The sequence below is a fragment of the Dendropsophus ebraccatus genome, chromosome 11, assembly GCF_027789765.1.
Source record: "Dendropsophus ebraccatus isolate aDenEbr1 chromosome 11, aDenEbr1.pat, whole genome shotgun sequence".
NCBI classification, from domain to species: Eukaryota; Metazoa; Chordata; class Amphibia; order Anura; family Hylidae; genus Dendropsophus; species Dendropsophus ebraccatus.
Window position 1 is genome coordinate 11,718,245 of NC_091464.1, and position 27,985 is coordinate 11,746,229.

Below are 27,985 nucleotides of genomic sequence, written 5' to 3' on the forward strand. Positions count from 1 at the left end.
ACCGAGCGGAGAACTCCAAGCGGAAGGTCTGCCCGTCCCACCATAGGCTTGATTCTATGCTCAGGCAGATTCCGTCATCTGCCCAAAGAATAGACATGTCAAGACAATTAGTAACTTGGAGAAACTCTTGGAAACAAGGTGGCTTACACGGCTGTATCCATTTTCCCCCAGGACTCCCTAAGGCAGCATCCAACTTCTTCAGCCACCAGTATGATTGCAGGGTAGACTGACGCAAGCACTCAAACAAGCGTGACGCTACCCCATCCCACCCAAACAAAGGGGCATGAAAGGCACAGCATTTTGGGGTTTTTAGTCTTTCCTGCAGGTTTCTAAAAACATGGTAAAAATGCTAATTTTCAATCTTGCTCAAATAGAGTAACTTTGCCATAGTTTGGGGAAAATCATGGTAAAAGGAGAAAAATGCAACAAACAAACACAGCCCCAGGGGAGGTGTATAACTATATAGTGATGGCAAATGTGCATGATAAACAAAAATGTGCGGTGCTTCTCAAAAAAAAAAAATCTTTCAAATCAACTGGTGCCAGAAATTTGTAATTTACTTCTATTTAAAAAATGTTACGTCTTCCAGTACTTATCAGCTGCTATATTCCCAGCAGGAAGTGGTGTATTCTTTCCAGTCTGGAGGGCAGGAGAGGTTTTCTATGGGCATTTGCTGCTGACATGGACAGAGGTGGCAGCAGAGAGCACTGTGTCAGACTGGAAAGAATACACCACTTCCTGCGGGACATACAGCAGCTCATAAGTACTGGAAAACTGCAGCTGTATATTAAATTAGATAACCCCTTTAATAGTGATGACGCTGATTATTAGTTCCCACAAACAAACAAACGGCAGGCAAAATAAACATAGGCTTTATTTAAACAGTGACATAAATAACTTAACATCCATATGACAAGCCAAATGCTGGGGAGGAAACACACAAGTGGCTAAAAACAGTCAACAACAATCCGAGTAAGTTAGCAGCAAAAACTGATCCCCAAAAATACCTTGGTAAAATATACATATGTGTTTTTAAATGTCTGTAGCTGTGCTGTATACCACCACCATACAACTCTAAATAGGCCAAGAACCCCCCCCAATTCTAGCTTTTCATCAAAATTTACCTCTCATCTGGTGGGACGGGCAGCTCTCTACTGACACCAGCCGCTGAATGCAGTCTATGGCACTTCCGGGAGTTCTATACCACAACCAGTGTCAGAAGAGGTCCGCCCACCTGCCGGATTTTGGGAGGATCCTGCCGCGGTTGTGAAGTGAGAGTTATCCTTTATACCTCTTGCTGACTGCAGCTACAATGTTGCTTTTGTAGCTGAGAGAATGTGGAGGACAGTAGTAAAGAGGCGGCATCAGATCTCATCCTCTCATACAACTGAAAAGTTTTGGGTTTTTTTTTAAAGCTAGTAACATTCATCACATTAGTGTTTTTATGTCGTCTTTTGTTTGCTTTATTTTTTTTAAATATTATATTATATATTTCTGGTAAACTATATTGTTTTTGAGAGTAACTAACACTTATCACGAGTCAAAGACTTAAGTGCAATGCTTGTATCAGGATCGTCAGGGCTTCCTGGAACTAAAATCATTCTATTCAGTAATCTATATATAGGAAGAGCATTGAGGGTTCCTACAGATCAGACTATAAACCCACCGCTAAAGATAGGCCACAAACTCTCAGGAAAACATTAGACGGATTGAGCGGTAGTATTTATTGCACAGTTGGGGACCGCTTCAATATCTTCTTCATGGAAGAACGTAACCTACTAATTTGAGTTTTTACACTATGGCTGCTGCGATTCGGCAGGGTCTGCTGGGACACGATTGAATGGATTTTCTGGGCTGCTCTCCATTGTGATATAGACAAGGGCAATAAAGGCCACTATAATGAAGATGACAATCTGAAGGCGCACAGATACCAGGCGTTGGGGTTTCCCTTCGGTTACTGTCTCCTTAGTCTGTTCCTGCATCCTGGCTCTAGTTGCAACATCATCATATCGAAACTGAATAGGACGACCAGCAGCCCCCTTTATAGGCTTCCTCCGTGTAGCCCTGAGGATATATAGAGTTGTAAGAAAATGGTAAATCATGAGTTAACTACAAAAAAAAAAAAAAAAAAAAAAATCTGCTGCTGTCAAGCCGTGGAATAGGAGCGGAAGCAGCAGACCGCCGCTATCTCCTATGGGATCCCCGGAAGATCTAAAGATGGTCCTAGGAGCCCCTTCCACAGCTTCCCCGCACTTACCCACTTGCTGTCGGCACATGTAATAGCGTTGGATGCAAGCAGGGAATGAGAAGCAAGCGAGCACTGACCTGAATGGCCAGCACTCGCTTGCTCCCGCTGATCTCCCCATGTAATAGGGGCTATAGACACCACACCCTGTGTATAGGGAGCACAAGAGAGAACTGTTGGCAACAGTTATTGAAGGTGTATGCCCACCCTAAAGGGGTACTCCAGAGAATTCTTTTTTTATAGATAGCTTTAAAGCAACTCTGTACCCACAATCTGTCCCTCCCAAACCCCTTGTACCTTTGGATAGCGGCTTTTACTCCAAGATTTGCCCTGGGGTCCGTTCGGCAGGTGATGCAGTTATTGTCATAAAAACAACTTATAATCCTACAGCGCTGTGTCTAACGGCCGGGGCTTACATTTGTATATGCATTAGGCTGGCACACCCTCTCTGTCCCTTATCATTAGGAATGCTCCAGGCAGATTGCTTCCCATTCCCCACCTGTGTGCATAATGAACATGGGCTGGATCGTTAATACACCTGTGCAAAGCTCAAACAGCAGTAAATGTTCCTGGATCATTCCTAATGATGAGGAGGGTAGGGAGGAAGGACAGAGGTGGTGCCAGCCTAATGCATATACAAATGTAAGCCCCGACCGTTAGACACAGCGCTGCCGGATTAAAAGTTGTTTTTATGACAATAACTGCATCACCTGCCGAACGGACCCCAGGAGAGATCTTGGATTAAAAGCAGCTATCCAAAGGTACAAGGGGTTTGGGGGGGACAGATTGTGGGTACAGAGTCGCTTAAAGTTAAATTACTTTTTAATATAACCTAATTTTTTATTTACTTTCGGTACCTGGCAACAAAAAAGGGGGAGACACAGCCCCTCTGCTGCCACAACAGTTTGTGTCTGGCACTGCAGGGATCTAAGCCCAGCAGTTCCCAAACCCTGGCTCCACTCTAGTGCTGCTATGCAGAGCAGGATGCCCCCCCCCTGTGTATTGTATATTTTTATACACAGTACACAGGGGGAAAGGGTTGTCCAACATAATCCTGGTGTCTGGCAGCCTCTACAGAAAGCAGTGATTGCTTCTAGCACAGTGAATGCTGACAACAATGACCGCTCCCTTTGTAGAGGCTGCTGGACACTGGAATCGTGAGTTTTTGTGTGAGTGAAATTACACAAAATTTACAATCTGACAAACAAGGCTAAATAAAGCAGTAAATGGCCAAAGCAAATAAGGGTGCCTGTAAAATGTATCCTGTAGGGTACTAAGTAAATAGGCTGAGTCTCTTCTACTAGGGACAAAAACTGACTTGGAATCACAGAAGAGACTTCATCTTTGCTGCCACTTAAAGTAGAAAAACACACAAATTTTTTTTTTTCTCCTTGTGCTTAAAAGTCCATAGCATGTGCATTTTTTCACCTAAAAACCCACCTGAGCCCTTATTTTTTGCGCCACTAATTGTACTTTGCAATGACAGGCTGAATTTTTTTTTATTTGGAGATTTTTTGTTTTTACGACGCTCGCCCTGGGGTAAAACTGACTTGTTATATATGTTCCTCAAGTAGTTACGATTACAATGATATGTAACATCTATAACTTTTATATTATGAGATGGCTTGTAAAAAATTCAAATCATTGTTAGCAAATATATGTTCCTTAAAATCGCTCCATTCCCAGGCTTATAGCGCTTTTATCCTTTGGTCTATGGGGCTGTGTGAGGCGTCATTTTTTGAGCGAACCGGATTCGAGTCCATCCAAACCAGAACATTCGGTATTGGATTAGCTGGGGCTGCTGAACATGGATAAAGCTCTAAGGTTGTCTGGAAAACATGAATACAGCCAATGACTATATCCATGATTTCCACACAGCCTTAGGGCCCTATTCCACAGTAACTATAATCGGCCGGATCGGCCCCATTTGGCCCGATTCGGACGATTATTGTTCGGTGAAATAGAGAGAATAGAGAATGATCGTGTCATCGGCTGATCGTTCATTTAGGGCCAGACCTAAAATCATCGTTCCCCCACCGCGCATCGCTACGGTTGAATAGCGGTGCGCGGCGGGCGACCAACGATTTGACAGCAGCATCATACATTACCTGTCCAGGCTTCTCCGCACTGTCTTCATCCCAGGATCCCGCGCTCTCTATCTTCAGAATGGCCGGTCAGCTGACGGAGCGCTCAGCCAATCACAGGCCGGGACCGCCGCAGCCTGTGATTGGCTGAGTGTGGCCTGTCAGCTGACCGGCCACTTAGAAGATAGAGCGTGCGGGACCCTGGGATGAAGAGAGCGCAGAGAAGACCTGCAGGTAATGTATTACTGCTGCTGCAAGGACATCGGTAACAATGTCTTTGCAGCCCTCGCTCAACGATCTTCGGGCCGTGGAATAGGCCCAGTAAACGAGCAGCGATCTAGCAGATCGCCGCTCGTTTACATCGTTGATCGGGCCCTCCTCGGCCCGTGGAATAGGACCCTTAGGGCTTTATCCAAGTTCAGCAGCCCCCACTAATCAAAAGCCGAAAGTTCAGGTTCGGATGGACTCTAGCATGCTCGAAGTTGGCTCATCTCTAATCGGTACCTTGATTGCACATATGCAACTTTTTGATCGCTTTTTATTACAAATTTTTCTGGGTTTGATGCAACCAAAAATGCACAATTTTTCACTTTGGCATTTTTGGCGCTTACGCCATTTACCGTGTGAGATCAGGAATGGGATAAATTAATATTTTGGGCGATTACACACGTGGCGATACCAAACATGTTTGTTTATTTTTTTTATTTTATTTATAACATGGGAAAAGGGGGGTGATTCAATGAGCTCAATGAGCAGATCGCCGATAACACTGATCAATGCTATGCCTATGGCATAGCATTCATCAGTGTAGAAATCAAAGTAGTGTATGTAGAAGTCCACCAAAGGGACTTCAAAAGTGTAAAAAAAAAAAAAGTTCAAAACACTAACACACTACCCCAAAACCCCTCCCCCAATAAAAGTCTAAATCACCCCCCTTTCCCATTATATAAATAAAACATATAAAAATGAATAAATAGATAAACATATAATATACCGTAGCGTGCGTAATTGTCCGATCTATTAAAATATAACAAGCGTCATTGCGACCGGTAAACGGCGTACACGAAAAGAGGGGGAAAAGTGCGCAGATTACCAATTTTATGTTACATTATATATTAAAAAAAAATCAATAAAAAGTGATCAAAACATCCGATCTTCACAAATATGGTCTTAATAAAAACTAGAGATCATGGCGGAAAAAATGACACCCCATACAGCCCCATAGGTGAAAAAATAAAACCGTTATAAGCGTCACAATAGGCCCATTTTATTAATATTTAATTGCCAAAAAAAAGGATTTCATAAAAAAAAATACATATATAACATTAGAGAATCTGTGTAACCTGCATATGGTTGTGTTCGGACTGACCTATAGAATAATAGTGTCATGTCGCTGTTACCATATAGTGCATTACGTAGACACAGGAACCCCCCAAACATTACCATATTGCATTCTTATTTACGATTTCACCTATTTATATCTTCATAAATAATATATTTGGGGTTCCATCATACATGTTATGGTAAAATGAATGACGCCATTACACAGTACAACTATTCCTGTAAAAAACAAGCACTTACATGGCCTGTAGATAGAAAACTGAGAGTGCTAGAGCTCATGTAGATAGAAAACTGAGAGTGCTGGAGCTCTTAGAAGGGGAGGAGGGAAAAACGAAAGCACTAAGATCAAAATTTGCGCGGTCCACTGGGTCATTTTGGGCCTGGTCCTCAAAGGGTTAATAAAAACACCTTTTTTTTACACTTATACTAGAAGCTTTCCTGGGGGACTTCTAGTATAAGTACACTGATCTCTCATTGAGATCTATGCAGTATAGTTATACAGCATAGATCAATGAGATAGGCACTCGATTGCTGCTTTCGGCTTCTGCAGCCAAAAGTGCCATAACGGAGCAGACCTCGGCCGGATGAGGACACTGGGATCGCGTCATATGGGAGGGGCTGCATCTGATTACTTAATTAGCGGGCACGACGATCGGACCGTGCCTGTTAATAGCCACGGTCCTGGGATACAAGCAGCACCCGTGACCGTGGCAGTGTTTTTGTCCACCACTACCTATATGTGCAATGTCATTGCCTTCATTACATACTAGCTACTTGTCTTGTACACCTAACACTAGTGACGAGCAAACATCCCAATAATTGGTTCGAATCCAGAACACAAAAAAAATGTTTGTGTTCGCCGAACATTCACAAAAATTACAATCAAAGTAGAAGCGTATGTTTCGGTTTAGCGGTACGCACGTACGTACCAGTAGTAGCAACATACCAGGTATTATCCTGCAATCACAGTAGAAGTAGAAGTCTGAACACACTGCCTCTCTTAAAGTGACTGTACCACCAAGCCCAGGCAGAAGCACTGGAGGCGGCCGACCCACCCTTAGTGGGAGGAAACCAAAGCCCCGCTATGATAGGGTTCCATTGATTCTAATGGAGTCACGTCATGGAGGGGCTGGGGTTTCTTCCCACTAAGGGTGGGTCGGCCGCCTCCAGTGCTTCTGCCTGGGCCTGGTGGTACAGTCACTTTAACAGCTTGTAAATCTCTGCTTTGTATACTTTCAGCCCTAAGGGCTTTTGGGGGTCCCTTCCTACCTAACTTCAACTAAAAGCTATCTCTCCCTGGTATACAGTCTGTCCCTCTCTAGCTCCAACCAGCAAGTGACACGAATCTGAAACTTCCTAGTGTCTGTCCCTCCACCCTGCTTGTTTATTGGCTGTAAAAATGTTAACTGCGTTATCGTTTGAGTATTTGAACACAATAGCGTACTATTCGATTAAATACTATTTGTTCATCACTAGTCTCTATCAGGTAAAGAGCTGTAAAATACCAAACCATCTTCTGACTTACATCAATCCTAAGGAAGACGGAGAGAGCAGATCAGAAAAGTCATCACGCGAGGCGTCCTCCTCCTGTGCATACACAAAATAAAGAGCATGAATTATTTGACTGAACAGAACAAAGACCATCCAATTTTACATACAGACAAACCTATAAGAAAGTAACTCAGGACACTTTTTTAAAGGGGTAGTGCGGCGCTAAAAAATTATTCACAGAACACCACACATTACAAAGTTACACAAGCAGCAGGGATTCGTCCGTCTGTCCGAATATGACGTTTGGCACAAAATGGCGGACGGCCCTCGACACGGATCAGGTAATGTATAATGCACCACACACTTCCGGGTACACGGGCGGGGGTGGTGGGACACGGGGAAGGGGGCGATTCACAGACATAACATACATTACAAAGTTGTATAACTTTGTAATGTGTGTTATTCTGTGAATAATATTTTAGCGCCGCACTACCCCTTTAAAAAAATTTGGCATAAAAGATGTGCATGATAAGAGAAGAGCGCAATGGGAGCATGCTGGAGTCCAATCCTTTTGCATTTGAATACCGGTGGCTGAAGTAGTTGGATAAAGCCCGAGGGTGTCCTGGTGGATACAGCCTAGGGCTAATGGATGCGTCCATATTTTCCCAGGACTCCCTTCGGCTGCATCCAACTTCTCAAGCCACCGGTAATCATAATGCCGATGATCGGACTCCAGCATGCTCCAATTGCACACATCTCTAATAAGTGATAAAATAAGTCTCAATTGTGGTACCCAGGTGAATTTGAACCTGTTACATGCAACGTTGTACCTGAGCATGTGACATCTACCACCAAGAACCGCAAAATCACCCGTGAGACGACATATAAAATCTACACTATTACCGAGAATGGAGAGGCAGCTTGATGCTGTATTCTGCTGGTTGTCATATTAACCTGTGGACAGTGCAGCTGAAGCAATATAGTCGCCTGGACTGTAAAATGTAGTTTACTCTTAACTAGAGATGAATGAATTTACATTATTAAAGTGAATTGCTTCATTAGCTCGGCGGTCGGCTTATTAGCCTGCTGCCTTTAAACTCTGTGCAGTCTCCCAGTTTCTCGGGACTGGATCCAGCTTTTCCAGGTACCTGGAGGGGAGCGGCATGGAGTTCAAAGGCAGCCTCTTGCTGATAAGCCAACGACCGGCCTAATGATAATTTGCTTTGATAATACTATAAAAATTCGCTCATCTTTACTCTTGAACAACCAAACATATAGTGCAATGCGTCCAGTCTCAGTGAGGAGTGCAGTAGTAGGGTGCCCACAGCCACTGCAATAATAAGGATAGTTGCCTGGAGTCTGCTCTGCTTCGTAAACACACAGGCCTTGGGTGTGTTAGCAGGAGATCGGTAGGTCATAGTGTTCTTGTCAGAAGTCAATTTTTCCTGACAAATACAAAGCTTGTTAGGATATATTTTTTTTATATAAAAAACAAAAAACCCCACTATATCTATATAGTAATAATAATCTGACGTCTTGTCTAATGATAATCCGTTTTCCTGTCTCATTTTAGTGGATTTGGGACATGAAAATGTTATGTTGTCAACAATGTAGGAAAAATATAAATTAAAACTAATTTCTTACATACATTGCAGGAAGTGCCATTCATAGCACAAATCACCTGAATTTTAAGAAAAACTATCTTCCAAATGAAGTAGGAAACAGCCCAATATATAATAGTCCACACATTTTGACAAAATCCAGCCATCACCTTAACCCCTTCGGGACCAGGCTAATTTTCGTTTTTGCATTTTCGTTTTTTCCTCCTTGTGTTAAAAAGGCCATAGCACTTGCATTTTTCCACCTAGAGACCCACATGAGCCCTTATTTTTTGCGTCACTAATTGTACTTTGCAATGACAGGCTGAATTTTTGCATAAAGTACACTGCGAAACCAGAAAAAAATTCAAAGTGTGGTGAAATTGAAAAAAAAAACGCATTTCTTTTATTTGGGGGGACTGTGTTTTTACGCCATTCGCCCTGGGGTAAAACTGACTTGTTATATATGTTCCTCAAGTCGTTACGATTAAAACGATATATAACATGTATAACTTATATTGTATCTGATGGCCTGTAAAAAATTCAAACCATTGTTTACAAATATACGTCCCTTAAAATCGCTCTATTCCCAGGCTTATAGCGCTTTTATCCTTTGGTCTATGGGGCTGTGTGAGGTGTCATTTTTTGCGCCATGATGTGTTCTTTCTATCGGTACCTTGATTGCGCATATACGACTTTTTGATCGCTTTTTATTACATTTTTTCTGGATTTGATGCGACCAAAAATGCGCAATTTTGCACTTTGGGATTTTTTTGCGCTGACGCAGTTTACCGTGCGAGATCAGGAATGTGATTAATTAATAGTTCAGGCGATAACGCACGCGGCGATAGCAAACATGTTTATTTATTTGTTTATTTATTTACTTTTATTTATAACCTGGGAAAAGGGGGGTGATTCTGACTTTTATTAGGGGAGGGGGATTTTTACTTATAACAATACTTTTTTTTTTACTTTTACACTTATACTAGAAGCCCCCCTGGGGGACTTCTAGTATAAGTGCTTTGATCTCTCATAGAGATCTCTGCAGCATAGATATGCTGCAGAGATCCATGAGATAGGCACTCGTTTGCTTTCGGCTGCTGCAGCCGGAAGTAAACGAGTGCCGAGCCGGGGACGGCGCCATCTTGGAGCGGTCCCCGGCCGGCTTCAGAAACGGAGATCGCTCCACCGGGACAACGTCCCGGAGGAGCGATCTCCGCCACTAGACACCAGGGATAAGCTGAATCCGGTAATCGGATGCAGCTGTCATGTTTGACAGCTGCATCTGATTACTGTATTAGCGGGCACGGCGATCGGACCGTGCCCGCTAATACCTACGGTCCCGGGCTACAAGCGGCACCCGGGACCCCCGCGGTTCAGAGCGGGGTCGCCGCGCGGCCCCGCTCTGAACGCCCGCACCCGCGCGAGGACGTACCGTTACGTCCTCGTGCGGGAAGGGGTTAAAGGGGTATTTTAAAGTTTGCACAAAAAAATTGAAAGGCAGCTGAAGGGACATTACACAATACAGCAGTACGACACGAATCCTATATTCCAATCATGTATCCTTATCCCATTGTGTCACTTTCCTTCCTATGTGTTCCTTCTCAGCGCAGTGGAAGTAAACATTGCTTCAGCAACGGCCCTTATAGGTAACAGACTACCATTTCCATCATGCTTTGTTGATATTATGCATAGCTTTGTATATTTCCCTGGCTGTTATAGAACAAGTCTTCACACATTTGTGTGGTTCATATTGTATGCCCTCCCTGCTGAGCCTCTCACACGAGTTCCCAATTCCATAGACATTCATAGACAAATAGCTCGCCCTCCTATACCGCTTAGTGCTCAACCACAAAGCGAAACCTGAGCCACATGTCATAACCCTACGAAAACAGTGCATTTTCAGTGAATACGTGAGAAACTACAGAAAAGATTTAAAGGGGTACTCCAGAAGAATTTTTTTTTTTTTTTTTTTTAAAGAGTACCTGTCACTAAAATTAACCTGACGTGTCATATTTTAAAAGCTATTGATCCCACTGGGTCTCACTGAAAATACCCCCTATAAATTGGTAGGTATAGCCAGGGACAGAGCACATCAGCACCATGATCCATTCCCGAGTAGCTCACTCCAATGCCAATACACTGACAGACAAGAGCAGTATCAGAGTGTGCCAGCTGCCATCTCCTGATCAGATGCGGGGAGACCTGCTCTGATCAATAACTTTTGACAAGTTATTTTTAGTGACAGGTACTCTATAAAATAACTAAGTTACACAGATTTGTAAAATTGTCTGTTAAATCTCCAGTCTTGCAGTACTTATCAACTGCTGTATGTGCAATATTTTTTCCAGTCTGACACAGTGCTCTCTGCTGCCACCTCTGTCCATGTCAGGAACTGCCCAGAGCAGGAGAGGTTTTCTATGGGGATTTACTGCTGCTCTGGACAGTTCCTGACATGGACAGAGGTGGCAGCAGGGAGCACCTGGCTAACAAGTTTTCCATAATAAAGTAAATAAAGAGTCTATACCCCCCTAAGCCCAGACATCCTCCATTAATTTCTTGCCAGTAAAGACTGATTGTCTGTCTGTAGACATGTTAGTACCTGGCTTTTTGATGCCAAATTCTTGCTTTCCTGTCCATTTTGGTTACCTGCTGTCTGGCCCAAAGACGACCTTCTCTCCATCTGCTCAGATACAGTTTTAGGTCAGTCACATGGTTGCAGAAATGAGACTTACTAACTGGTTGCTATCAATATAATGCATCCCCATGTGAAAGGTCTGTCAGCCCCTGTGTGCCGCCATAGTGATCACACATCTGTTCAACTAGCGGTGACTGGAACCTGCCACAAATTTTATGTTGAATTTATATAGAAGCCAAAAATCCTCTTGTTGGACCATAGGCAGCTTGGCTTTAACCAAGCAGATCATGTCAAACTCATCTCATGTTGTAAGGAATATACAGAGCCGTTGTCATATTTCCTTAAAGGTATGCCATCTTAAATGAGGGCAGCATAAACTAGTGACAGAAATGCTGAACAGATCGGTGTATTACTTACATCATACTGTTCAGCCGTTCTCCTAATATGCAGGAGAATAGGATTCTTGCCACACCCCTCCCCCCGCCCTCCAGCTGCTGAGTGACAGGTGACTGCCTATACACAGCATGAATAGATAACTGCCAATCAGAAGCTGGTAGGCGGAGTTTTCTGCTTCTCTTGAATATCCAGGACTACTGGGCTCATGCACATAATGGAGAGGACGACTTATTGTCCATGTTATTCAGGACGATATCTCTGGATCAGCTGCACAGAACAATGTAAGTGATACATCATTCTGTTCAGCTTCTCTGTCACTAGTTTATGCTACCCTGAGATAGAACAGCCTAAACCTACTGACAGTCTCTTTAAGCAGCAGGAGCTTGTCTGGCTCTAGTCTTGCAAAAATCTATACTATCATGGACTTTCATGCTAGATAAAAGTGCTGGAATATAACATTTCAATTACATGTTGGTTCTTTTATGTACTTTTACTGTATGATATTCTATCAATTCTTTGTATGTCAGCAAACAGTACTTCAACGTAATGAGTCATAAGATGGTGAATTATTACTGAGAAGGTACTCTTTCAGTATCTATTGTAGATAAGTGCAGCATATAGATGGTCTCTCATCCACTTCTAAAGAACTATACTTCCCTGCTTTAACATTTTTGTAACGCTGAAATCATCTCCTAGCGTTGCAAGGTTCTTATTAAATTCAGCTGCAAGACATGCAGGGATCTGAAAGAGCAAGAGAGAAAGTTTCCATTCCGTCTAACTAGTCACAGCTATAAAAAAGAAGTGCCCAGAAGCCCAAGTAATAACACCGCTGTGCAATAAAAGAAAGTCTTCAGAAATGCCTACAACTATATAAAGTAATGTGGAGGAGGCGTCCGACACTCAGGCCTACACACAAGACACTGAAAGAAATGTCACCCGGTGACTAAGTTCTCAGTAAGGGACTGGAATTACATGTGTATACGGGCCTGAAGGACGTGTCGCTGGGCGACTTGGTAAAGACGACCGTCGAGAATCTTGAGCATTTTTGCCTGTTAAAACCTTTAAAGAAATTTATACAAAGGATTCCAGATTACTATACGCAAACCATGACAAAGCGTAAAATGAGGAAAAAAAATAAAAATGTATTATTTTCCAATTGACTTAAAAGGGGAACTATCAGCAGGTTGGACAAATCTAACCTGCTGATATCCTCTTATTGTACACGGGACGCCAAGGAGGAAGGTATGTGTTTTACCTTCATCCTCTGCGCCACTACCGTCCAGTTAGTAGTTGAATAGTCAGTCCAGAGCACCATTAGGAGCACTGCCCCGGCCCCAGAGCGCGAGCCAGCCCAGTGGTGCTGTGGACCAAGGATTACACTGCTACGATGACGAGGTGGTAAGAAAAACATACCCCCCTTCTCGTCGCCCCATGCGCAATATAAAACTGCTGATCGTTCCCCTTTCAAAAAGAATAAATCCACATACTGAAACCAATCCCTTTTTTATGACATACACAAAAAAACATGTTTTTCCGTATATTAAAATTAATCAGTGAAAAAAAAATGCAGTGTCAACTAAAACAACTATACACAACATTGCTCCCCCGACACCATCTCTGTGCCAGTCTTCCGCTGCAATTCCTTGGGTGTTTTTTGCATAAACGTTGCTGCGCTCACCGATTTGCTGAGCAGAAAGCTCCCTGTGCAGAGGGGTGCAAGTATATTTTATATGCAACTGTCGACTTCGCAAAAGTAATTTAAAGGGGTATTCCAGTCATTTTAAACTATTCATATGCTGCTGCCCTGGCGGAGAACACAACAAATTGGTAGTGTTGAATGGACTTGCAGAGCTGTTTGGATTCGGCAATATTTTCTGAACCTAAAAGCTCGGCCCTAAGATACCCTGGAAAACATGCACACAGTTAGACTTATCTGGGATTTCCTGGCAGTCTTAGGGCTGCATCCAACTTCTCCAGCCAATAGGAGTCAAATTCTGAGCGTTCCGGTTCGGCAAATCTACAAATCTACAAAATCTACAGACTAGCCTTGGCAGTGACAGCCCGCTCAGCCAATCACTGCCTGAGACGGGACAGCTCCGCAACCAGTGACTCTCGGAATGTCTGTCTCAAAAAGTGGAGGCAGGATTGTTCAACGGAAGAACCAAAGATGCCGCAGGACGACCCCGGGGGAAGGCAGAGAGGTAAAAATAGCATGGCTGTTATGTTCCCAGTCAGGGAAGCAACATATTAAAAGTTTAAAATGGCCGGAATACTCCTTTAACAAACCTAAACACCATCCACTATGTAAGCTAGTATTACTACTACTAGGAAATTCTTATTTCGAGGCTCTAATCTATAGACTAGGATAAAACAGTTATCCTGAAATGTAAAAGTAACAGAAAAATACAGTATGAAAACAACTGGTATAGATTTCCTTAGTTCCTATTTTAGGCCGGGTTCAGTACAGTAGTGCAAAGATTTAAACAGTTTTGGAGCTCCCAGCATCATCAGTCCGTTTAGTGGAGCACCTTTCTGTATCTGTATTTACCTTGGCGCACCTTTCTGTATTTGCCTTTACGCTGTTCCACAAATCAGTAAGCCAGGCCGCTCTATAACTTACATTATTTTGGCTGTAGCTGTCAAAACCATGTGTTCCATGCACCCTGTCTCCATTCAGCTCACATCCTGTAAGTACCAGATTCTTCACTTGAAAACCTTTAAGACAGAGGAAAAAAAATAAATATTTCCTAAAAACAACTTTTAGGAGGTTGTCTCAGTATATTTACTACTACTACACAGTTTGTAAATAAGGGTGCCTGCTGTAGATTTTCCATACACAGATTCATAGTCCATCTGACCTGTGAGAATGTATTTTAAAAGAGGGGGAATTAGCAAATGAACAGAGTGATAGCGGAGTGGAGGATGCATCATTGGTGTTTCCCTATTCAACCTTAAAGGGGTACTCTGGTGAAAATCTTTTCCTTTCAAATCAACTGGTTTCAGAAAGTTATATAGATCTGTTATTTACTTCTAGTTAAAAATTTCAGCTGCTGTATGTCCTGCACGAAGTGGTGTATTCTTTCCAGTCTGACACAGTGCTCTCTGCTGCCACCTCTGTCCATGTCAGGAACTGTCCAGAGCAGGAGAGGTTTTCTATGGAGATTTGCTGCTGCTCTGGACAGTTCCTGACATGGACAGAGGTGGCAGCAGAGAGCACTGTGTCAGCCTGGAAAGAATACACCACTTCCTGCAGGACATACAGCAGCTGATGTACAGCGTATACCCCGAATAAATCAACACTGGTTGGTGAGTTGCCGCTTCCTGTTTCGTTTCTTCATTATATATTTCACTTTCTGACACCAGTCGATTTGAAAGAAGAAGATTTTCGCCAGAGTACCCCTTATCAAATGGATAATTTCATTTGTAGAAAATGGTGGTATTTCTGCAATATGCAATCACTTTCTGATCAAGGGATCTGACTACTGGGACCTACACAATCCTGAGACTGAAGGCAATGCTGGTTCCAAGCCACAGATTGGAAACTAATTGCATATCTTAGCGATAAGTCTTTCTGTAATTAAAATAACCTTTTAATATGTAAAGGGTCCCCACACACCTTATTGGCCGTACCCACCAATGTGTGTGGGGCTCTTCCGACCAACCACCAACAAATGATGTCGGTGGAGATAGGGGTCAGACATGATAAAAAAAAAAAAAAAAAAAAAAACACTGGCTGATCCCTTTGTTCTGGGAGAGATAGGCAGCAATCACAACTCTCTGGCTTCAGCTTACCCCTCTCCTACCCATAGAGAACACAGGAACTCTCGGCAGTGCTGTACGCTCCTGTGTATGGGCACTGGACGAAAGAGATAACCAATGGGCAGAAGACCTTTTGACCATCACTTACAGATGGTGTATGGCCACCTTTACTTCTTATGTTGCCATTTGTATTGTGGTTACTAACTTTTTAATTATTCAGGTTAAAGCTATCAACTAAGGCCCCATGCATCAGCTGCACATTTAGTCCCAATGGTGGGCTATATCCCTTCCTAAACTCTTAGGCAAGGATCTGAATTTTTACTCAATATACAGCTCAGGCACAGGGCCATAACCGAGCCAATAACCTGAGCACTGTGTGCACCAACCTTCATCTTCACTGTCGGAATACTGCTCCTCGTGCCCACCTCCATTGGCTTTCACCTGTTTTTCTTCAAGTAATTGGTGTAACTTCTTTTCATAAATGGTCCTGGTGGTGGCTAAACAAAAATACAGAAAAGAACATACAAGTAAGCAGACAATCCATGAGGACTTGGGGTCCTTTTACATGTATGTAACGATTTGACATCCTTTACAGAGCACGTCAAATCGAGCGGCTGGGCTGAGCAATCCTTGTATTGTTCGTGCAGCCATGGGAAGATCTATATATCTGTGCTGTCAGTTCTAGATCACAAGTGGTTTCCCACTCCTCAGCTGATCGCTGTCACTTTTAAGGGTACTGTATGTTCACACTGTGGAATGTGTGTGGAAACTTCAAGCGGATCCTGCCGCGTGGCCTCTGAATAAAGTTCTGCCCGTCCCATAGACTCAGTGATATTTGCCAGTAAACTCTGCCGTCCCCCCCAAAGAATTGACACGTCCACAATGTGGAATTAGTCAGCGAATATCATTGTCTATGGGACGGGCAGAACTTCAAAGTGCACACTGAGGAATAGGCAAGGGATCAAAGAGGAAAGTTTTCTGCTTGAAATTCCTCGCCTAGTCAGCTCTGGCAAAATAGGAGCAGAAATCAAGCCCCATGGACTTCTATAGGATTCCTCTAGCGGAATCTGCAGATAGAACTAACAAGTCAATTCTTCGGGCAGAAAGCAGATGCGCGGCAGAAAATTCCACCGTGTGAACAACAGAGCGGAAATCCCAATGAACACAATAAGACATTGCTCTGTTCATATTTTACGGGAGGAATTTCAAATTAAGGGTCTGTTCACACGTACAGACTCGCTGCATATAGTACATAGCACATAGTAGCTGCGTTTTTTGTGGTGTTGAACTTGCCTGTGAAAATCATGTGAAAATCAAAACTCGCATGTAAACATCGCACCAAACACGCAGCGAGAATACACAACATTGGCTTGATAGCAATCAGTATCGCTGTGGATTTATGTGCGAGAAACTCACAGCTATAAATACGCAGCGAGTCTGTATGTGTGAACAGATCCTAAAGCCCCTATTCCACGGGTCGTTTAAAGGAGCAATATCGTTCGTATTCGGCAGATATCGGCCGCTACGAACGATATTCGTCCCGTGGAATAGAGTGCAACGATCAGCCGACATCGTTCATGTCGGCTGATCGTTGCAGTCGCTTGTTTTTCAACATGTTGAAAAACAAGCGACTGATATAGCAGCGATCTGCTGCCGTCGCTCCGTTGAAAAGGAGCATCGGCAGCAGACGCTGCTATATCCTATGGGCTGCCCGGACGATCAGCGATCCCCCGGGCAGCCCCCCCGCAGCTCCCCACCGCCCCCTCCCGCACTCACCCGCTCGCTGCAGCCGCGTTGAATAGCAGCGGCAGCGAGCGGGGAACGAGGAGCAATAGCGCTCGTTTGCACCTCCAAACGACTCGTGGAATAGGGGCATAAGAGTGGATTCCGCTTCAAATTCCTCAGTGAACACATACCCTTAAGCCACATTCACACGTTACGTGTTCCACATGGACATGGAATGCCTGTAAGGGAGTCCCCCCGCTCGAGCAGCATCTGTGATAAGATGCTGGGAGCGGGGGGAACTGTATGAACATGCGCCACGATGTAATGACAGAGCTGCACGGCTGCTTCATTACAGCGTGGCACAAAATACAGTTCCCCCCGCTCCCAGCATCTAATTACAGATGCTGCCCATGCAGGGGGGACTTGGTTACAGGCATTCCATGTCTATATACCGTGTGAATGCGGCCTTACACAGGCCTATTAGGAGCAGTGGGAGCGCTTCTAGTCAGCCCGTGTAAAAGGTAGGTCTTTAGTGGTGTATCTGACACAATCCATTGTTGGCTGTTTTGAGAGAATCGGTCAAGCATCACCTGCCTGGGTATCAGGCACAATTTTCAAAATATCAAAAGCAAAGAAAAGCACTCTCTCTACAAGATGGGAACATCAAGAGGATAGACGTCTGTTCTCTGTAAGGGCCTACACAATCTCACTTCTCATGAGATTGTACGATACCACTTCAAGGCACACAGTGTACAGTTTATATAGCATTACGCTTTTATGTGTTATATGATCACAAGGTATACGTTCTTCTCCAAGCAATGCTGTAATACACTGAGTATACTGGAGCTGCACTCTATGTCTCTGACTGACAGGGGTGGATTTGTTTCTGGTGCTGAGTAACCATGGCTTATTGGCCGCCTTCCTGTACAATGCTGTAACACTCCTTCATGGCACTTCTGTAACATATGATATGCATACGTAAGATGGGTCCCGGGTTGACCCCATGTTTCCTCAGCTGTTCCTTTAGCTCACTGTCGCTCAAGCTTTTCAAGTCCATATTGTCACGTCTCTCTTCCTCGTGGTCCTCAGCAGGCTGAAGCTAAGGAAGGAAATAAGGACAGTGTTAGCTGGATAATAGGTGGGAGCCAATAGCACAATAGAGAACTGGGGTAATGCTCTAATACACACAGCGATATACACCTGCTACATATACATTTCTCTTCTCACTCTCCCATGTGTAGAGGACACTGCCCTCAGCAACCAATCACAGCTCAGCTTTCAGCTCAGGGAAAATGAAAGCTGAGCTGTGATTGGTTGATGTGAGCAGTTTGCACCAGTCTAAATTTTACACTTTGTGTTTAAATTAATGTTATACATATGACCACTAGGTGTCTCCCTTCACTGCGTATTTGTACAGCAGCTGCTGCATGTACACGTTCAGTAGCAGAGAACCCTATGGGTGCTTGCATTGTATGGTCAGCTCTCCTGCCACACAGTACCGAAACCTCTGTAACCGCAAAGTGACATTATACTGACTGAATTATTACATAATGAAGAGCATTGTCTCCTGGTAAGCTGCAGAGCTGATAAGAGAATTAGGAAAACTTAACCCCCTTTCCCCAATATGACGTCCAGGGACGTCATGAAAAGCAGTGCCATTCTGCAACATGACGTCCCTGGACGTCATGCCTTTTCTGCCTTCCCCCGCTGTCCGTATCTGAGATCGGGCAGCAGGCGGAGGCTGTCTCACACAGCCCCCTCCTGCTGCCACTGCCCAGAGGGGAGCCGTGCTCCCCCCGGGCAGTTAACCCAATAGACGCCGCGGTCGTTGCGACCGTGGCGTCTATGGGGAGATCTGATGCCTCTGTCTCTTCCTCAGCTGATCGGGCGGCAGGAGGCGGCTACGGACATTGCCTCCTCCTGCCGCCACTGCTTTCATTCTCCCCCCGCCTCTCTCCGACCCCATGCTGCTTCTCCCCGTGTGCTCCGGCCCCCCTCCCCCGATCCGCTTCTCCTCGTGTGCTCCGGCCCGCTTCTCCTCGTGTGCTCCGGCCCCCCCTCCCCCGATCCCAGTCTATTTACCTGCTACATTAATTATACCACCCAATGAACGGCATTAAAAAAATAAAGAAAAAACTAACCAAAATGACAATTTTTTGTTAATCCCGCCCCCTAAAAAATAAAGAAAAAAGCTATCAAAACGTCACATGTACCCAAAAGGTGTACCACTACAAACGTCAGCTTATGCTGCAAAAAAAAAAAAAAAATCCCTCACATAACTCCATTGGCGAAAAAATACAAATATTTCTGCTCTTACAATATGCTAGACACAAACAGTATTTATAGTATAAATGCCATAAACTAACAAAAGCCATATAAAATGGATATCCCTGTAACTGTACTGACCTGACGAATAACGATAACATGTCATATATGACGTATAGTAAACTACGTACAAAATAATGGTGAAAAACAGCTGCTAAATTGTGTTTTTTTATTCGTACCACCTTATAAAAAAATTTACTAAAAATTGATCAGGGTGTCACATGGCCCTCAGAATGGCACCGATGGAAACAATAGAGTCAGGTGGCGCACTGCGGCCACATATGGGGGATTTCTAGAAACACAATAATAAGCAGAATAAATACTAAGTTCCATTTCTCAGTTAGTATTTGCTGTGTAAGAGGGAAAAAATGGATTAAAATGGAATATCTGCCAAAAAAAATGAAATTTTTAAATTTACCCTCCAACTTGCTTAAATTTCTGTGAAGTACCTAAAGGGTTAATACACTTCTGAAATGCTACTTTGAATACTTTGAGGGGTGCAGTTTTTACAGTGGAGGGATTTATGGGGGTAACTAACATTCAGGCCCAACAAATCCACTTCAGAACTGAACTGGTCCCTAAAAAAAAAAATCTGAATTTGAAATTTTCCTGAAAATGTGAAAAATTGCTGCAAAATTTCGAAGCCCTCTAACATCCTAACAAGTAAAAGGACATTTACCAAATGACGTCACCATAAAGTAGACATGTTGTAGATGTTGTAGTAATAATTAGTTCATGTGACATGACTTTCTTAGGAGAAGAGAATTTTGAATATAAAGGATTGTAAATTTTTCTAATTTTTGCGCAAATGTTGTGTTTAAAAAAAACTACTGAGTGTATCAACCAAAGTATACCACAAACATAAGAGGAATATGTCACGAAAAAACAATCTCAAAATAACCGTGATGGTTAAAAGCACCGCAGAGTTATAACTACATTAAGAGAGACAGGTCAGATTTGAAAAATAGGCCCTGGTCATTAAGGCCAAAACAGGCTGCGGAGGCAAGGGGTTAATATAATTATCCTATGTTAATTGCTCTTAGTTGATCTACAACCTGCATGATGGACAGGTGTCTCTCCTTGGCTGACCGCACAAAAAGGACGGGGACTTCCTGTGTTCGGTCTCTTTTTAAACAGAGAAAAGACCAAGGAGCACAGGGCACAGTTTAAAAAGAAAGGGAGACACCTAGTGGCCATAATTTAATTTTAATTTTAGCAATATAAAATGAGTATATCGCAATACCACTTGGGATCACAACCAGTTTTCTTTACAAATACAAACACAACAGGTAGGCTATAATGCTCTGTATATTACGGACAACTCTAATGTGACAGAGAAGCAGACAAGAAAATGGTTATGGGACATTGAATTCCTTATACATGAATTATACATTGGACTCTTCTCATTTGGTGATATGTGTTCAGCTACATAACCGCCTTGTTATTCTATAAGACTGCCTTCTGATTGGGTCGATAACTGATGCTTAAACTGTGTATAATGTGTTGTATGTATATTAAGTTGTCAATAAAATATTGTTAAAAAAAATTAGGTGCAATGATTTACAGGTGAAAAACTCAGGTTGCACAATTGAATTTTACTCGAAACATTGTGCCTTGTATGTGGCATAGAGAAATACATTCCCCATTTTATGGGATCTTTCTTTTACAGAACATAGAGATGGAACTTGAAAGCAATGCCTTATTGTAGCTTAGGGGGTTCTTACATTTAGTAAAACAAACCTGACGTGCCTGACAAATTTATCAGAAAATCAGAAACCGGTTACATTTTTCACTCAAATTTTTTGTATGTTTCAAATAAGCATCCCTTCAAGGGCTGAAATATACAAAAATTTGAACAAAAAATGTAATAGGTTAACCAGGCACCCTCCACTCAGCTGATCAGGGGCACCTGGTTGAAGGGAACCAATCACTTGAAATCAATCCCAGCAGCGGCAGTCCTCAGCAAAGCAGGCCCCGCTGGCGGGAAACATCCTGTATAGGGATGGTCCGAACCTGCCGAGGTTTGGGTTCGTACGAACCCGGACTCCCGGCAATGATTCCCGCTGTCTTAAAGCTTTGTGCAGAGGGTGGATACAGCGGAAGACCGCCTGGAAAACTGGCATACAGCCTATGGCTGTGGCTGTATCCCGGTTTTCCAGGTGGTCCTCCCGCTATATCCATCCTCTGCACGGAGCTTTAAGACAGCGGGAATCATTGCCGAGAGTCCGGGTTCGTACGAACCCGAACCTCGTCAGGTTCGGACCATCCCTAATCCTGTATAATCACACCTCGCTTGGAGCACATAGGAGCCAGTAAAGTCACAGAGGGGCCGTCCATGAGCGCCGACGCTCCCAGGGAGGTGCAATTACATGGGATATTTACCACCCGCGACTACTTAGCCACTGTGGCTGATGCCTACATAGGTCAGACTTACATACAACGATGGGGATTCACAAAGTACATTTTGGGGCCACATAAGTTACGCTGATAAAGAAGAAAGCTGGGGGCACGTTTTCCTAGTGATTGATTCCCTTTAAATGCTCAAGTCTCCCATTGATTTCAATGGCATTTTTACTTGAAAAACAAGCATTTAAGTGCTTGCTGAACACATTAAGTGGAAACAAAAAATACAATGTGAACCCAACCTAAACAAGAAAAAATTTTTTTTAAGCATTTCAATTGGTATCTATCAAAGTACATCACGGGAGGACAGAAAAACATTCACAGATCCTGGTTTTCATGTATGTGACATGAACATGCACAACTATGATATAGAGAGGATAGAGTACACTAGGTTATCCTAATACACCCGCACATTTATCCAGACTGGAAATGGATAAATTACAAACTCTTATTTTACCCGTTTCCCCTCTTTCCGATACTGTGTGAAGTTTCCCTGGTGTGTTAAGCACTAGGCTCACTGGCTAAATGGTAAACAGGTAATTTGTACGGAGCGCTCGGCGGATCTCGACACCCGTCTTCTTGTAGTTTTGAAAATCTGTCAACATTTCCCCACAAAGGGTTTTGTTGCCTAGCGACAGCCCTCTGCACTGTGACCTCCTGCCCCCGCCTGTCAGCCCTAGGAATCGCTCGCAAGTCTAACGCCAAATTTAATGAGTCAGTCAAAAGGCGGTCTACCCTCGCGGGAATTGTGACATTTGTATTAATATTTGTCTGAAAATAGATGTTATATTTTACACTGAGAAAAGGAACGCCGTGGATTTTGTGTTGAGCGAGCAGGCACCAATAAAGTTACAAAAACTCCTTTTGTGTTACAGTTTTTCCTTAAAGGGATATTCCCATCGAAACTAACAATTATACTTGTAGGGCTCCACAAGTTAAATGTTTTTGCAAATACATCCATTTATGTTTACTCTCAAATTTTATTAACTTTAACCCCTAGACGACCCAGGGCGTATAGTTACGCCATGGAAGTCTGTCCCCAGACGACCTAGGGCGTAACTGTACGCCCTGGGTGTTTCTCCCGCTATGAAGTGTGCTCCGGAGCGGAGCGCGCTTCATAGCAGGTGGGGGCCGGCTGCAATCAGCAGCCGGGACCTCACCGGCAATGACACGCTGCAGCGATCGCGCTGCCGCGTGTCATTAACTCCTTAAACGCCGCGATCACGGCGCGACCGCGGCGTTTAAGTGTAAGTGACAGGGGGAGTCCCCTGTCACTTACCGATCGGGACCCCCGCAGTGTGACTGCGGGGGTCCCGATCGGTAAAACGGACTGCCGGAGGTCTCTCACCTGCCTCCGTGCGGTCCGATCGGCGATCTGCTGCACTGAGCCTGCACAGGCAGGCTCAATGAGCAGATCGCCGATAACACTGATCAATGCTGTGCCTATGGCATAGCAATCATCAGTGTAGAAATCAAACTAAACTATGTAAAAGTCCCCCAAAGGGACTTCAAATGTGTAAAAAAAAAAAAAGTTAAAAACACTAACACACTACCCCAAAACCCCTCCCCCAATAAAAGTTTAAATCACCCCCCTTTCCCATTATATAAATAAAACATAAAAATAAATAAATAGATAAACATATAATATACCGTAGCGTGCGTAATTGTCCGATTAAAATATAACAAGCGTCATTGCGAACGGTAAACGGCGTACACGAAAAGAGGGAAAAAAGTGCGCGGATTACCGATTTTATGTTACATTATATATATAAAAAAATTAATAAAAAGTGATCAAAACGTCCGATCTTCACAAATATGGTATTAATAAAAACTAGAGATCATGGCGGAAAAAATGACACCCCATACAGCCCCGTAGGTGAAAAAATAAAACCGTTAAAAGCGTCACAATAGGCCCATTTTATTTATAATTAATTACCAAAAAAAAGGATTTCATTTAAAAAAAATATATAACATTAGAGAATTTGCGTAAACCTGCATATGGTTGTGTTCGGGCTGACCTATAGAGTAATGGTATCATGTCGCTTTTACCATATAGTGCATTACGTAGACACAGGAACCCCCCAAACGTTACCATATTGCATTCTTTTTTGCGATTTCACCAATTTATATCTTCATAAATAATATATTTGGGATTCCATCATACATGTTATGGTAAAATGAAAGACGCCATTACATAGTACAACTATTCCTGTAACAAATAAGCCATTACATGGCTTGTAGATAGAAAACTGAGAGTGCTAGAGCTCTTAGAAGGGGAGGAGGGAAAAACGGAAACACTAAGATCAAAATTTGCGCGGTCCACTGGGTCATTTTGGGCCTGGTCCTCAAAGGGTTAAGATTAATACAAAGCAAAAAAAAAAATAAATACAAAGCATATGAACAAATAAGTGGATAGGTAAATATCCCGACAAAATGCCACCACAATGTTGATGATACGTAATATAGTCCAGATACATGGCGATATAGAACAAGAGCATCGGAGAACAACAACATGCTAGTGACAGGCCATCACATGGTCCTCACCAGGTTGTCAACATGAAAGCTAGAGTCACTTACCCACTTTGTAGCTAAAGTTTTATTAAACAAAACCAAAAAAAAAAAAATGAAGGAATAGGGGGGAGAAGAAAAGAATAATCAGAAAAAGATTAGAAGGCTGAGATAGCTTATCTACGGGGTGTACCTGTGTCCACAGTCAACCTCAGCGTAATGTGTCAGGGAAGTCAGGAGCTTCGCTATGGAGAGTCCATGCTGTCCAAACTTTCTTGAAAGCCTCTGACCATGTGCCTCCGCTACCAGTTCCTCACCACGCCGAATCTCTGACAAAGCAGTGAACCATTCCACCAAAGAGGGCGTATTCACAGACCTCCAATGGTGAGGTATAACAAATTGTGCAGCAGCTAAAAAGTTTCGCAACACACACTTGATTTGCCAGGGTACCCGGTAAGAGAAAGAAGAGTAATGCGAGGTGTATTGGCAATGTGTTTCCCCGAGATTGTATCATACTATCAGGACTCCATCCTGAAAGGGCCTAATGCAGGAGCAACCCCACCAAATGTGTAGTAATGTAGCTTCCTCCTGGTTGCATCTTTAGCACCTATCTGTAGACTCTGGGTACATCGTATGAATAAGGACACCGGTACCACCTCAAGATGATCTTGTAGTTTTCTTTCTTTCTTTCGAATAAGAGGCCATAGACAATCCATAAGTGCATATTTCCATGACATCTTCCTCAGAGAAGGAAGACCCCAAGTCTCTCTCCCATAGGGTGAGGTAAGGGGCTCTTTCAGATTTGCTCAAGGAGAGCAGTAAAGAATAGTCTCGATAGTGTCCATGGCCCCCCTCCCCGGCTCAAAGATCCATTTATCAAAATCAGTCAAGGGAAGGCGTAGGGACACACACATGGAGGAAGAATGGAGAAAGAACTGTCATTGCAAATACCCAAACCAGGAAAGAACTGTTTCAGGATGTGAGTTTTGCAAAGATTGTAAGGCCGGTGGGCATGGTGTAGACGCGGTCACCACTCCTGGGCACAAAGATTTTAAACTGTTGGACCCATTTATCCCAAATGCAAAAAGGTATGTTTCACTAAGAATGGCCACTACATATGGACTCTATCAGGCTGAAGCAACCATGGCGAGGTGGTAAGGTCACCCAGGGCCAATGTTGACTCTACTGTCACCAACTGGTTAGATAAGCTTTTGTGAGTCCAGTCTATCCTAAACACCACAGCTGCTTCGTGGTACCCCAACCTTTTCTTAGGCTTGGTAAAAAAACATGCCTTTTTTCCAGGGGGAGAAAAAATAAGACAAGACCTGACTTATTTTCAGAGAAACATGGTAACACAGTAAATGAGGTTGGAAAAAGACAAGAGTCCATCAAGTTCAACCTAGGGAAACCCTACTGTGCTGATCCAGGAGAAGGCAAAAAAACCCCTACAAGGCAGATGACAATTGCCCCATCACAGGGATAAAACTCCTTCCTGACTCCAATGACAATAATCCTTGGATCAGCGTCCTATCACATGTAATCTAGCGTCCATAACTTATAATATATTTTTCAAGAAAAGCATCCAGGCCTCTCTTGAACTTATATAATGAATCAGCCATGACAGCATTGTGTGGCAGAGAGTTCCATAGTCTCACTGCTCGTACAGTAAAGAACCCGCGTCGATGCTGATGGTGAAATCTTTCCTCTAGACGTAGAGGATGCCCCCTTGTCATGGTTACAGACCTAGGAGTAAAAAGACCACCACAAAGATCTCTGTACTGTCCATACATATATTTGTACATTGTGATCAGATCGCCCCTAAGACTTCTTTTTTCTAGCGTAAATAACCCCAAGCGTGATAACCTGTCCTGGTACAGTAACCCACCCATTCCCTTAATGACCTTTGTTGCTCTCCACTGCACCCGCTGTAGTTCAGCTGTGTTTTTTCTATATACAGTTGCCTGGTACTGTACACAGTATATACCATGTGTGGTCTGACCAGTGAGGCATAACTACGTTCTCAGCTTTAGCATCTCGGCCTCTTTTGATGCATCCCATTATTTTATTAGCCTTGGCAGCTGCTGCCTGGCACTGATCACTATAGATGAGGTTGCTGTCCACCAATACCCCTAGGTCCTTTTCGAAAGCAGTTTTTATTATCTAGCACATAACTGTAAATGTTCTGCACACGCGGAGGGTCTCTTCTGTATGTGGAGTCCCCTGCCCCTCTCTGCACAAGTACCTCATGAGGTCATTTTGTAGGCGGCCATTTTCATAAACAGCTCCTATGTTAGGCCCCATTCACATCTGCATTGGGTAACTTCAATAAGGATGGAAATCTGTAACTATGCTGTGTTATAGGAGTAGAACAGCGAGGAGAGCAGGGTCTGGTACTTAAGGGATATACGAGGTGCCGGGCACTAACGGGGTCGCAGGTTACCAGGATGGAGTCTGGCAATGAACCAAATAAAAGCACTAAATGCAATGCTATTTTTCTTTCATTTTCGACAATCTGTGGCAGAGTCTCCTAGCAGAACCTGCACAATAGATGTGCACATAGTCCAATACAATGTTTTGGCTACTTCAAGGGGAATGTCTGGCTGTGGCTTTATCCAACAAAGTCCCTGAACAAAGTATCATTGTTCCACATTTAAAGATAGTTTCACAGTTAAAAGGAACACAGAGCCGAGCTCCCTCGAAGAAGCCATGTCCTATGCTGAAATGCTGCTAGCTGTGGCACTGGATGAAGAGTCACTTAGGCAGTACCCACTGGTTTCCCCTGCGCAGCCTGACTGACATGTGGTCAGGCTCCATATACAGAGTTATTCTCCCCTAGGATGGCACGTGCGGACACTTTCTGAACTACATAAGTCTGGACACTGTACAATACACGTTCCATACTGCTCTCTTAAAAAGTATATATGGTGACAGTACCCTAATATATCTGGCACTGTATTTAACCACAAGACAGATCTTTGTACATATGTAACCATATAGTATAACATGCAAGGGCCCAGTATATTGGTCAGTGCAAAAAAGCGATAGATAGATAGAGACATACACACACACATATATAGTGGTGGACCATCATGCCGTTATATCCCACCACCACAGACAACACTTACATCATTCTCAGACAGCACGTCCTCATCATCGCTGGAGAAGTCGGCAGCTTCTTTATCCTTGGGAAGGATATGCTTGAGGTAGAGCTGCAGGTAGACGGCTTTCCTCTGATCGCCCGGAGGCAGGGGGACATTATGTGAAATTAACAGGTTTTTCAATTGGTCTTTGGAGTAGTGAGATGGAGTGCCTGTGAGGGTTGGCATGGCTGCCAGTGGCCAGAATGAACGTACAGAGAAGTGTCAGACAGCTGCTACACGTGTAATCTACACCGGCCATGTGCAACCCTACTTTATTTAAGGAAACATTAGTGCTTAGTGAGGGACGGGGTGGGGGCCTCCACTGTATCTGC

At 43.5% G+C, this 27,985-nt stretch overlaps 1 protein-coding gene across 3 annotated transcripts; it reads right to left on the minus strand.

Annotated features, from left to right (window-relative positions):
* Window positions 1-855: 855 nt before the first annotated feature.
* On the minus strand, window positions 856-27,896 carry LEMD1 (LEM domain containing 1). Of its 3 annotated transcripts, XM_069945764.1 has the most exons (8): window positions 27,639-27,896; window positions 18,256-18,376; window positions 15,939-16,049; window positions 14,414-14,508; window positions 11,362-11,442; window positions 8,514-8,606; window positions 7,196-7,257; window positions 856-2,064 (listed from the first exon to the last, which is right to left on the minus strand). In XM_069945764.1, the coding sequence occupies exons 1-8, from the start codon at window positions 27,837-27,839 to the stop codon at window positions 1,797-1,799; spliced, it is 1,032 nt and encodes a 343-aa protein (XP_069801865.1). In that variant the 5' UTR covers window positions 27,840-27,896; the 3' UTR covers window positions 856-1,796. The 3 variants fall into 3 exon arrangements, with proteins under 3 accessions (XP_069801865.1, XP_069801866.1, XP_069801868.1); XM_069945765.1 differs by lacking the exon at window positions 8,514-8,606 and having other exon boundaries at window positions 27,639-27,893; XM_069945767.1 differs by lacking the exons at window positions 8,514-8,606; window positions 11,362-11,442 and having other exon boundaries at window positions 27,639-27,886.
* Window positions 27,897-27,985: the final 89 nt, after the last annotated feature.

Bases quoted from the DNA above. Each gene is read 5' to 3' on its own strand.
- LEMD1 (XM_069945764.1), bottom strand. From the start codon at position 27,839: ATGCCAACCCTCACAGGCACTCCATCTCACTACTCCAAAGACCAATTG. The intron at 11,443-14,413 runs GTAAGTTATAGA...GTATCTGAGCAG, and splicing joins ACAGCTACAGCCAAAATAAT to ATGGAGAGAAGGTCGTCTTT. The intron at 2,065-7,195 runs GTAAGTCAGAAG...ATATATCCTCAG, and splicing joins CCGTCTTCCTTAGGATTGAT to GGCTACACGGAGGAAGCCTA.